Genomic DNA, 12,591 nt, shown 5'->3' with positions numbered 1-12,591 from the left:
GCAGATGTTGTCCTGGGTAGGATTAGAACCCAGGACCCCAGCGCTGCAAGTCTGCAGTGCTAACCACTGCGCCACCGTGCTGCCCTAAAGAAGATGAACACTCTGGTTCCCCCAGAGTAGGGCTTGTCCGGGATTTGAACCCGGGACCTCTCGCACCCTAAGCGAGAATCATACCCCTAGACCAACGAGCCGACAAACGTACACTCAACCTTGAAGATGAAAAGTATACCCTGGTTGTGTTACCCTGTCTATGCCAGAATGCAGAAAGAGTACCTATTAGCTGCTTGTGAAATTGACTTTGTATGTGTACTAGTGTGTCACACATAGAGAAGGCATCTCACTAGCCTATCAAAACAGTGGTTGGTGACATCAAGAAGTATGTTGTGAATGTGTGAGCTGGCTGTGGGGTGTATTTAGCTCGTTGACAGCCTATTGTGTTAGGTTAGTAGACTAGGTAGTGTGAGAACTGGCATCCGAGTTATGGGTGCAGTGAGTGAGCGGTGTTCATGACATTCTAATCTATACAAACCAACAGTACAACATTTACACATTATATTGCATTATATGTTCCCATTATCTCCTGTAATTGTATTATTATACAGGATTGATTATGATGTTAAGTCGGTTAATCTTCCCATTCAGATCCATACAATGGCTGATCTTCTCAGTGGAGATCTTCTATATAAGAAAATGTTCATGAATGACCCATCAAGAATGGATATGGACATGGACAAGATGGCGGAGAGGATCTTACACATCACCCTAGAGATCCTCTTCCGGCTTACTGGAGAGGTGAGAGATTCTGATGACGTCACATTACATCATTCTTATCTATGGGAATAACAGATGGACAGAACTGGGGAGGTGAGGACTCTGGAAATGTCTGTAGTGAGGTTTATTAATGTGTCTCTCCATAACCAGGATTACACAGTAGTGAAGAAGACTTCTAGTGAGCGCTGTCAGGCCCCTCTGTCTGAGGGATGGGGGAGACCCCTGAGCCCAATCACGGTGCCTCCATCTCACCCCAAGATACATGAGGACATCAATGACCAGAAGATCCTAGAACTCACATACAAGATGATTGAGCTGCTGACTGGAGAGGTGACACTGCTGGGAATACTGGGACATTATACAGTAACGCTTTGATGGGATCAGAAGAATGACAGTATCATTGTGTGTGTCAGGTTCCTATAAGGTGTCAGGATGTTGCTGTCTATTTCTCCATGGAGGAGTGGGAGTATTTAGAAGGACACAAAGATCTGTACAAGGACGTCATGATGGAGGACCCACAGCACCTCACATCACCAGGTAATAGACAGGACTAAATACACACGGCCTATAATTATCTGTATATAGCGAATGAATTCAGTCCCTGTATGTGTTTCTTCCAGTTATTTCCAGTAAGACGACAACACCAGAGAGATGTCACCATTCTCTTCTTCCACAGGACTGTAAACAAGAAAATCCCAGTGACCATCAGGATTATCAGGTAGATGGAGCTAAGGTGTCATGTGATCTCTATGATGTGTAGATGGCCGTGAAGGTCTTGTGCTCAGTCTTGTTTTATCCATCAGTATTATATGTTTTATACTTGTGTAATGAGAACAGTGGAGATGGCAGGATTAGAGCTGATCATAGATGTGACTTCTCGATCTGTATGTCACTTTTACAATATTTGTTTCAGGGTGAAGATCTGACCCATATTAATACTATAGAGACATTTGTAATAGGTGATGAGTGGTGTAAAGAGGAGATTCCTACATATGACTACCCAGGTGAGTAGCAACCACTAAATGTAGAGAAGTCACAGATTCTTCTCAGTCAGTGGATGTGGGTACTTTGTCTTCAGTGTAGTCTGGCAATATCACAATCAAGTAGTCACCATTCTCCTGCTAAACCAATAGATGCTCCTTTAACCCAAACTGTCCCCATTACTTAGGCCATTAAAAGTTCTTCTGATGGAGTTAGATTTGTTTTGGTAGGAGCTTACAGCCCAAAGTATCCATCCTATCCCTGGAATTAGAAGATGCTGACCCTTAACTGCCCAGGTTACATAATCTTTTAAAATGCCTCCTAAAATATACAAGAAAAATATATATATCTTTTGTACCATGTTATCCAGTAAATAGAAAAATCTTAAAATAGTAAAGGTCGATATTTTTACCTTCAAGAGTCTGAAAGATATTTTCTCTATTTAGAATTCTACAAATGTCCATTATATAACAACTTGTACTGGAGCCGCCTATTGTTGAGTCTGCGAATCAAAAAATAAAAATCTTCACTTATGTGACTGTAATAAATCCTGGCTAAGTACCAATTTGAAGTTTTTTTGACTTGAAGGAGGACTGTAATAAACTACACAATAAACGAGCAATATGAAAATTACACCTGAAACCAGATACAAAGGGGAGCAGTTGACTCAGTCTTTGCATTGTGTGTCTGTGTGTGCCACAGTAAGCATGTAGAACAGAAAGAAGAGAACTGTCTGATGACTTGAGAACCCGAAATGTTGAAAAATATCAACAATCTCAAGGTCACTAGTCCATCTCCAGATATCTTTGTGTTCCTTTGTCGATGGTGCGCAAGAAGAATAACCAAGAAGATTACAACCCATGGCACCTTAACTAATCTCCGTGGACGTGGACGGCAGAGAAAAATTGTTGAAAGATTAAAACGCAGGACAGGATAATCTGGACGTTGGATAAGCAGTCCCAATCAAGTTCCAAAGAAATTCAAGCTGTCCTACAGGCTCAGAGAGCATCAGTGTCAGCACAAAGTATCTGTTGACATTTAAATTTAATGAAATCATATGGTAGGAGATGCAAGAGAACCCCACTGTTGACACAGAGACATAAGAAAGCTAGACTGCAGTATGCCAAAATGTGTACGTGAGTAAGCCACAATTCTTCTGGGAACGTGTCTTGTGGACTGTTGAGACCAAGATAGAGCTTTTTGTTAAAGCACATAATTTTACTGTTTACCGAAAATAGAGTGAGGCCTACAAACAAAAGAATACAATGCCTACAGTCAAATATGGTGGAGGTTCAAAAATGTTTTGGGTTTGCTTTGCTGCCTCTGGCACTGGGCGCCTTGACTGTGTGCAAGGTATCATGAAATCTGAATATTACCAACGGATTTTGAGTCGCAATGTAGTGCCCAGTGTCAGAAAGCTGGGTTTGCATCCTAGGTCATGGGTATCCAGCAGGACAATGGCCCCAAACATACTTTAAGAAGCACTCATAAATGGATGGAAACAAAATGTTGGAGAGTCCAGAAGTGGACAGCAATGTGTCCCAATCTAATTCCCATTGAACACCTGTGAAGAGATCTTAAAATTGCTTTTCGGAGAAGACACACTTCAAATATGACGGTGAACAAAAGACGTGAGCACTGCTGCGGGGGTGCACGGGTAGGTTCCCACACCTTACTAGCATAAATATAAAGAACCCGGCACTCAACTTCAGTGCAACTTGAAATTTATTCCGTAGTACACAAAACGTTTCGGCCTTGTGTGGCCTTCATCAGTTACATACTTCAGGGTGACTGGGTATCGCTAGATGAGCGTAATCTAGTAGATCCAATGGGAATCATTGAAAAAATGACTGCCTTGTTCAAGGCTGGGAGCTTATAGAATCCGGGACCTGACGCGGTGTCCACCGCTTGTCGTTGTGAGTGCCCGGGCACCCTGAAGTACGTAACTGATGAAGGCCACACAAGGCCGAAAAGTTTCGTGTACTATGGAATAAATTTCAAGTTGCATTGAAGTTGAGTGCCAGATTCTTTATATTTACACTTCAAATATGAGAGACCTGGAGCAGTTTACAAAAGATGTGATCCAAAATCCCAGCTGAGAGGTATAAGAAGCTTGTTGATGGACATAGAAAGCGATTGATTGCAGTTATTTCTGCCAAGGTGTGTGCAATCTAATATTAAGTTGATGATGACAACAATTTTGTCCGGCCCATTTTTGGAGTTGTGTGAAATTATATCCAATTTTGCCTTTTTCTTTTTTTTTTTGTGCTGTTCCAATACACACAAAGAAAATAAACACGTGTATAACAAAACGTGTAATTGCCATTCTATTCTGGGAAAAGTACTTCAATTTCTGAACAATTTCAAGGGTAGCAATGCTTTTTTGCCATGACTGTTTGTCTAAGCTCTGCGTGGTTGATGGCTGTAATATACATTTAGTCATATCTGCTGGTTTCATGCCATTACTCCATGTCATAAACACCATTATGTTTCCAATCTTAAGGAATTCAGATAACTGCATAATCTCTCCTGTAATATGGAGAACTAATACTTTCTCTACTTTGCTGTTCACAACTCATAAAAGCTCCAATGGTCTGCCATGAATGAATGCAACTCTTGTTTAGGGGACTATGATAAAAAGTTCTCTCTAAATCAGGGGTGGAAAACTTTTTCTCTCAAGGACCTTTTAGCCTTTTAGATATTTATACCATCCTTCGGGGACTGTTCAAATTGTGCCCTAACTACACCCAAAAAATGCGTCATGATAATAGCACTGGTTTCAGGACGTAATCTTTCATTGCGTCTGCTTCAGCATTGAATAATGAATGGTGCGTGCACGTGCTCACAGAGCAGGAAGAAATTAAAGCACTGTGGTCCTCGGGAATTTACCCTGTGGCTGAAGAAAAGGTTTATGGCCTGTGGTTCCCCACCCCCTGCTCTAAATGTCTAATATTTCTTCAAGAAGATCTGTCAGAAAATATTTACCCCTACAATAGTTTGGATTGTCGAGAGCCACAAAGACACAAGGTCTAATTACCCAGAGATGTTTCACCACTAGTTACTAAGTCGTTGACGATGAAGATTGTCGGGGTGGAGTGCCATCATTTTAGTAGATATTTTATTGTCTATAGTCACAGTTTATGTCTATAATAGTTAAAACCCAAGGTCCTCTGATTTAATCGCTTTTTGCTGCAGCCAGTTTTGTTTTTTTTAACCAGATCACATTTTTCAAATCTGACACGTCACTTTACATGGTATTAACTTTGCAATGACTAACTTGATCCCAGTGATTTTGAGACTGTTTTTTTTTCCCTGTGACACATTGTACTTTGATAGCGGTATAATTAAGTTGCGGTGTTTATTTATGAAATAATTAAAACATTGACAATAATTTCATAAAAATCAAACTTTGAATTTGTATGCCCTTATCCCCTTCATGACCTTCGACGTATCTGTATGTCCAGGACGCTAGGTACTTATAGAGGTTGTGCATGCATGATCGCCACCGGGTGTCAGCCGATTCTGACAGCTGACACCCGGAACTCACTGAAAGGAGCGGAGGCCGCATCGCTCCCAGCACTTTAATCCCATAAATACTGCGATCGCAGGATTTAGTAGGCATGCAGAGGGAGGGAGCCCCTTCTGCCCTCCGACTGGTGCCCCGACATCCTTGTGGGGGCCCGATCATTGACATGGTGACATCTGGGTCACGAGGCACTTCCAAGATAGTTAGATCATGAGGAGTGCAACTAACTTGTGTCTGCAGGGCTGAAAGTTCTTATGCATTGCAATGCTTACGCATTGTAATGCATTAGAACTGCAATCAGACTGAAGAAAGTGAACTTCCCATAGAGAGTCTTAGTAAAAAATTTGTCAAAATATTTTTTTTAAATCACAAAATAAAAATATATTACCCATACCCGTAAATAAATATTTTTATGAAAAAAATTCAAATAAAACCAGTACACATATTTGGTATCAGAACGACCCAACCTATAAAACTGTCCCACCAGTTAACCCATTCAGTGAACACCGTAAAAAACATTAAAAATGAGAAAAAACGATGCTTTATCATTACACCGCTGAACAAAAAGTGGAATAAAAAGTGATCAAAAAGACAAATGTACGGTATATACTTGTGTATACAGTGAGCAGAGTTTTTCAGCACATTTTTTTTATGCTGAAAACGCACCCCTCGGCTTATACACGAGTCATGGTACAGAAAGCCAGCGGGGAAGGGGGAGAGCAGCGGGTGCCAGGAGCTGGCGCACACATTATAATCACCTACCTGCGCACCCTCGGTGCTGGCACTGCATCTTGTTCCAACCGCCAGGCGCCTGCCTGCAGCTCTTCCTGTGCTCAGCGGTCACGTGGTACCACTCATTAAGGTGATGAATATGGAGGCATCTTTACTCCCATAGGCGTGGAGCACATATTCGTCACCTTAGTGAGCGGTACCACTTGACGGCTGAACATATGAAGAGCTGCAGGCAGGAAACAAGATGCAGTGCCACCACTCAGGGCAGGCAGGTAGGTGAGTATGATTTTTTTTGTTTTTTTTCAATAGGAAACATGCACACAGGGATAGGGGATAAGGAGGCATGCATACAGGGACGGAACGTGGGAGGCATTAATACCAGGACAGGGAAGGGGGAGGCATGCATACAATGACGGGGACAGGGGAGGCATGCAGACAGGGGCAGGAATGGGGAGGCATTCATATCAGGACAGGGAAGAGGGACCATGCATAGCAGGACAGGGATGAGGGGACAATGCTTACCCGGCTTATACTCGAGTCAATAAGCTTACCCAGTTTTCCGTGGCAAAAGTAGGTGCCTCGGCTTAAACTCGGGTCGGCTTATACTCGAGTATATACGGTAAATGAAAATGGTAAAATGTCATCTTGTCTCGCAAAAAAACAAGGTGCCATACAGCTCCATCAGAGTAAAAAATAAAAAAGTTATAGCTCTCAGAATAAAGCGATGGAAAACTAATTATTTTTTCTATAAAATAGTTTTTATTGCGTAAAAGCGCCAAAACACAGAAAAAACTATAAATGTGGTGTCACTGTAATAGTACTGACCCTGCTGCCTTATCAATTTCACCACACGTGAAACGGCATAAAAAAACAAACAAAAGAACAATTCCCGAATTGCTGGTGTTTGTTCATTCTGCCTCCCAAAAATTGTAATTAAAAGCGATCAAAAAATGTCATGTGCCCAAATATGGTACCAATAAAAACATCAATTCGCCCTGCAAAAAAACAAGCTGTCGCATCACACTACAGGCAGTATTATGGAAAAATTAGAGCTCTTGAAATATGCCGATGCATTTTTACAAAAAAAGCAGCGTTTAGTGTGTGACAGCAGCTAAACACAAAAATACAATATAAATCTGATAATGCTGTAATCGCACCCACCTGAATAATAAAGTCTTCTCATCACTTATACCGCATGAGAAATAGTGTAAAAAATAAATTAAAAAAATTCTTCACCTACTGTTGATTTGTTCATTCTGCCTCCCAAATATCGCAGAAAGGCTCATCGCATAGTTTTCCTACGCTCTGCGCTGAGTACTTGCACAGGGGTTTCCATGTAAATCTCTGAAATCCGTGATTCAGACAAGGTTCCCGGAGGAAGATTCCCTATAATGAGGCAGATGGAGGCACAGTGCATGCTGTCTGGCCTATGATCCGACGGTGTCCATCTTTTTGTGCGTTCATAAAAGTGTCATCAGCCAGTTTTGTGCACCTTTGAAAAGAAGGACACCACTGAACAGGGGCCAGACGGAATCCAGAGTAACTCTGCTGCCTCATTATAGTGAATGGATCCCTTGGGAGTTTCATCTGAATTACGTCACTTGGAGATTTAGATGGAAACCCTGATGTAAGTGCTCAGAGTAGAGTGCCGGATAAATGTGATCTCAAACATGTAAAATGTTCCTAACAAAAGCTTAAATTTAATCCACAAAAAAGGAACGTTCACCAATCAGGTCCGTCCTCTATCAATGGAAATATAGGATGCTTCCACGTTACTGGTAGTACAGAGGCTCTGGTAAAGTAAAATGGCTCCTCGCCCATCAAAAGAAATCCAGCAAATTCTGCGCTCCCAAATCCAAATGCTCTTCTGAGCCCAACAGAGTGACTAATCCACATTTTACCCTTCGCCACGACAGCACCCACTTTGAGAGAGGGACCCGCCCATGGGAACAGGAAACCTACAGAGATAAAAGGGCGGTCCCCCTCTCCTCCTCAGTTGGTTTCCTGTTCCTATCGGAAATCCCTGGAATACCTACATGTATGGAATCCTGAAGCTGTGCACCCTCCTGTGTGGTCTCCATTGTGAACAGCGGGGGCTGCAGCATCAGTAGCAGCGGTGGGGGAGCCACTGCATGCAGCCTTCCCCCTCGTCTGATAATCTTCTGACAGGTTCTGGGCAGCAAGCCAGGCTTAAGGAGTGGAGCACGCTGATGGAGCGGAACGGCCGACTCCACGCTGCTAGGAGGCAACAGCGGCAGCGTCGCATGGGTAAGTGCGCTCTGCCACGCTGAACCGGAAGTGATTGGAGCACTTCCGGTGCGCGGCCAGCAGCGCACTCAGAACACTGCATGTTTAAAAAAGAAGCCGGGACACAGAGCAGATGTGCTCAGAATGTTGTCCCCGGCACATGAGGAGCACCCACCAGCGGTGGAGCAGGATAGCGCTGGCAAAGACAGCAGCGCTAAGAGTTCAAAATCTGTGACTAAGACTTCGAGAGAGTGGTCGCTCCAATGTGATGACTGACACTCATACAAGACAGAATAGAGAAGCAGATCTGCTCAGATTCTCTCCCTGTAATGCCAGGTTCACATTGCATTAAGTGCAGTCCGTTCAACGCATGCGTTAAAGGACTGCATAACGCAAGTTCCTTTTAAAGATCGCGTTATGCGATCGCGCTAGTGCAGATGCTCCATCTGCACTAGCGGTGACGGACCCGAAACGCTGCCGACCACGTATGAGGATCCGTCACAGAATGACGGCACATCGCTTACGCATGCCGATTATGACATTCGTTAGCGATACGCTACATAATGGCAGTAAATGAGTGTGCTAACACATCCGTTACATAGCGTTAGTGCCGCTATGTAACGGATGCCATCAGCGCATTGCCATTGATGCAATGTGAACCCGGCCTTAATAACACACTGTGTATGTGGTGTATGTGTATAGACTGTCCTGAGGAATTGGTGTGATCGCCACGAAACGCATAGAAATAAAGTCTATTTCTCTATTGTATCTACTTGTATCTACTTGGACTCTACTGGTACATCATTCTGACAGGTGAGCGGCGCAGTCTGATGCCCAATTCTCTTTACCCAACAAAGAAACACACAGGTGATGATCAGATCATCTGTATGTAGTAGATATGCTCACTTGCTACCACCAGGTGGAGCTCATAGCAATCTGACACTGACAACCATAGAGGTCTCCAGGAAACCTCTGGTTGTCATGCCAACCCATCGGTGACCCGCAATCACGTAACGTGGTCACCGATGGGCGAATTTCCGGCAAGACTGCTGGAAGCGCATGTTAAATGCCGCTGTTAGCGTTTGAGACCGGCATTTAACGAGTGAATAGCCGCGGGTGGATCACGATTCCACCCGCGGCTGTTCCGGGCACATGTCAGCTGTTCAAAACATCTGTCATGTGCAGGGAAAGATGTGGACTCACCGCTGGAGCCAACATCAAAGGGATGGAGTCCGACTTCGGCGTAAATTTACTCCCGATGTCGGAAAGGGGCTAAGGGCATAAAATTAAAAGTTTGAAAATTGACAAATGTTCGCCAAATTTCCGCTTTATTTCACAAATATATTAAGTTATATCAAATACATTTTTGAAGTACAGTATGTCACAAAAAAACAGTCTCGGAGGCAGTGGGATCCGTTGAAGCGTTCCAGAGATATTACCAAAGAAAGTGACATTGGTCAGAATTGTAAAATTTGAATCGGTTATTCAGAAAGTTAATAGAATTTACTGAATAAGTTTAACAACCAGTTATCATGTGTTCAAGGACATTTACAAAATCTAGTTTTGGAGACAAGTCACTTTTTAAATTTCTTGCAGGGGCCTATCTTTTAGAAAACATATGACATTTTCCTCAGGGGTTTCATTCATAGGTGTAGTGACTATTTTAACCCCATAGGCACTTTCTGAACATTTGCACATAGTGGCTGTTGCATATTGAAAATTGCAAATATGCCATATTAGTGCCTAACACATAGTACACCCTAAGTTTTTCAGTGGCTTTTTCCTTCTGCGGCAATGCTGAACACATCTGTATGTTTGGCACTGCTGCAGCAGGAATAAGTCACTTAAAAAATCCTGCCTTGAGTTGCATTGTTAGATTGGGAATTGTTTTTATTTTAATAAATAATTGATTTTTTTCTACTTATATTGCAGTTTCTACAATATTTTAGAAATGTTATAAACATATTATTGTAAGAACATTTTATTCAAAATTAATAATTTTTTTTCTTAGCAGATGACTGCATTGAGAGATCAGAGGAACAACTGACATCTTGTTCTTTTAAATCAGATGACTTTGGTATCACACAGGATATAACTAAAGTGAATACCGTTACTCCAGATATAACATCATCCCTTCACAGAGAAGATTTATCATCTGATCCTTTTAGACAGGTCCAAACTTCTGATTCATCACAGACTTTTAAGAAAAAGAAAAATCACAAAAGAGGAATTAAAACTCATACGTCTGTAACGTCAAAGAAGCCATTGTCAAGTGTAGAATATGGAAATAATTTTTCCAAAAAAATGTCTTTTGTTACACATCAAAAAGTTGACACAGAGGAGAAAATATTTTTTTCTTCAGAATGTGGGAAATATTTTAACCAGAAATTAGAATTTAATAGAAATGAGAGGGTTAATTCATGGGAGAAGCCATATTCATGTTCAGAATGTGGTAAACATTTTTCAGCTAAATCAAAACTTGCTAAACACCAAAGAATTCACTCAGGAGAGAAGCCACATTTATGTTCAGAATGTGGGAAATGTTTTTTAGATAAATCACATCTTGTTACACATCAGAGAACTCACACAGGGGAGAAGCCATATTCATGTTCAGAATGTGGGAAATGTTTTATAGATAAATCAACTCTTGTTGTACACCAGAGAATTCACACAGGAGAGAAGCCATATTCATGTTCTGAATGTGGGAAATGTTTTGCAAATAAATCAAATCTTGTTACACACCAGAAAATACACACAGGGGAGAAGCCTTGTTCATGCGCAGAATGTGGGAAATGTTTTTCAGATAAATCACATCTTGTTACACATCAGAGAACGCACACAGGGGAGAAGCCATTTTCATGTTCAGAATGTGGTAAACATTTTAATCAGAAATCATATCTTGTTATTCACCGGAGGACTCACACAGGGGAGAAACCATATTCATGTTCAGAATGTGGAAGATGTTTTAATCGAAAATCAATTTTAGTTGCCCATCAGAGAACTCACACAAAGCATAATATAGTTCATGTTCAGTATGTGGGAAATGTTTTACCCACAAATTGATTCTTGAAGATCAAAAATCTCTCACGGGGAGGAGCCATTATCATACCCAGAAGATGATAAATATTTTACTTATATTTTTTTGAATACCATGAAAATCTTACATGGGAAGATACCATATATTTTGAGAAACTGTACAAGGAAACATACAAGAATAAATGTCAAAGAATAAAACAAGTGAAAGGGAAAGCAATTTAGAACATTAGAATTAATAATACTGTTGAAACTAGAATCTTACATACACTATATAAAAAAGAAACATATGCATGTTTTTCTCAATATCTGACATGAAATCAGAATAAACCTTAATGTTTTAGGTCAATTGGGCTTACCATAATTATTAATATTTTCCAAATGCCAGAATAATGAGAGAGAGAGAATGTTTTATGCCATTTTTATTACTTACTGCAAAGTCAAAAGTTTACATACACTAAGATTACTATGCCTTTAAACAATTCTGGACTGCCCATATAATGATGTAATGCGTTTGGAAGCTTCTGATAGGTTTTTTGCCAACATCTGAGTTAATTAGAGACACACCTCTGGATGTGTTTTAATTTACACCTGAAACACACTGCTTCTTTATGTAGCATCACGGGAAAGTCTCAAGAAATCAGCCAAGATACCAGGAAGATAATTGTGGACTTGCACAAGTCTGGCTCACCTTGGGTACAATTCCAAGATACCTGAAGGTGCCTCGTTCATCTGTACAAAAAATTATACGCAAGTGCAAACAAGATGTGAATGTCCAGGCATCATACCGCTCAGGAAGGAGACGGGTTCTGTTCCCCAGAGATGAACGTGCCGTGTCCTTTATGTGCATATCAACCCAAGGACAAAAGCAAAAGACCTTGTGAAGATGATGGCGGAAGCAGGTAAGATTATATTAATATTCACAGTGAAACGAGTACTGTATCAACATGGGCTGAAAGGCCACTCTGCCAGGAAGAAGCCATTACTCCAAAAGAAACATAAAAAAGCCAGATTAATGTTTCCAAATGCACACAGGCACAAAAACCTTAATTCTTAGAGATGTACTGTGGTCTGATAAAACTGAAATTGAACTTTTTGGGCATAATGACCATCGTTACGTTTGGAGAAAAAAGGGAAAAGCTTGGAAGCTTAACACCATCCCAACTGTGAAACACGGGGGTGGCAGCATCATGTTGTAGGGTTGTTTTGCAGCAGGAGAGACTGGTGCACTTCACTTATGTGGCGATACTGAAGCAACATCTCAAGACATCAGCCAGGAAATTAAAGCTTGAGCAGAAATG

At 41.4% G+C, this 12,591-nt stretch overlaps 1 protein-coding gene and 1 non-coding gene across 2 annotated transcripts in view; one reads left to right on the top strand and one right to left on the bottom strand.

Moving 5' to 3' along the window:
• The window catches only part of LOC138666585 (zinc finger protein Xfin-like), a 162,944-nt gene that overhangs the window by 31,004 nt on the left and 119,349 nt on the right, over nt 1-12,591 (top strand). The window contains exons 2-7 of the mRNA XM_069754786.1: nt 643-792; nt 922-1,101; nt 1,185-1,308; nt 1,392-1,489; nt 1,685-1,775; nt 10,269-11,318. Coding sequence (XP_069610887.1) covers nt 643-792; nt 922-1,101; nt 1,185-1,308; nt 1,392-1,489; nt 1,685-1,775; nt 10,269-11,318 — 1,693 coding nt within the window. The remainder of the gene's footprint in view (nt 1-642; nt 793-921; nt 1,102-1,184; nt 1,309-1,391; nt 1,490-1,684; nt 1,776-10,268; nt 11,319-12,591) is intronic.
• On the bottom strand, nt 120-191 carry TRNAP-AGG (transfer RNA proline (anticodon AGG)). The gene has a single exon. It is a non-coding gene; the product is annotated as a tRNA-Pro (tRNA).

This window comes from Ranitomeya imitator, chromosome 2 (assembly GCF_032444005.1).
Source record: "Ranitomeya imitator isolate aRanImi1 chromosome 2, aRanImi1.pri, whole genome shotgun sequence".
NCBI classification, from domain to species: Eukaryota; Metazoa; Chordata; class Amphibia; order Anura; family Dendrobatidae; genus Ranitomeya; species Ranitomeya imitator.
Note: the sequence above shows the minus strand (reverse complement) of the source record. Positions and strands in the feature narration are given on the sequence as shown.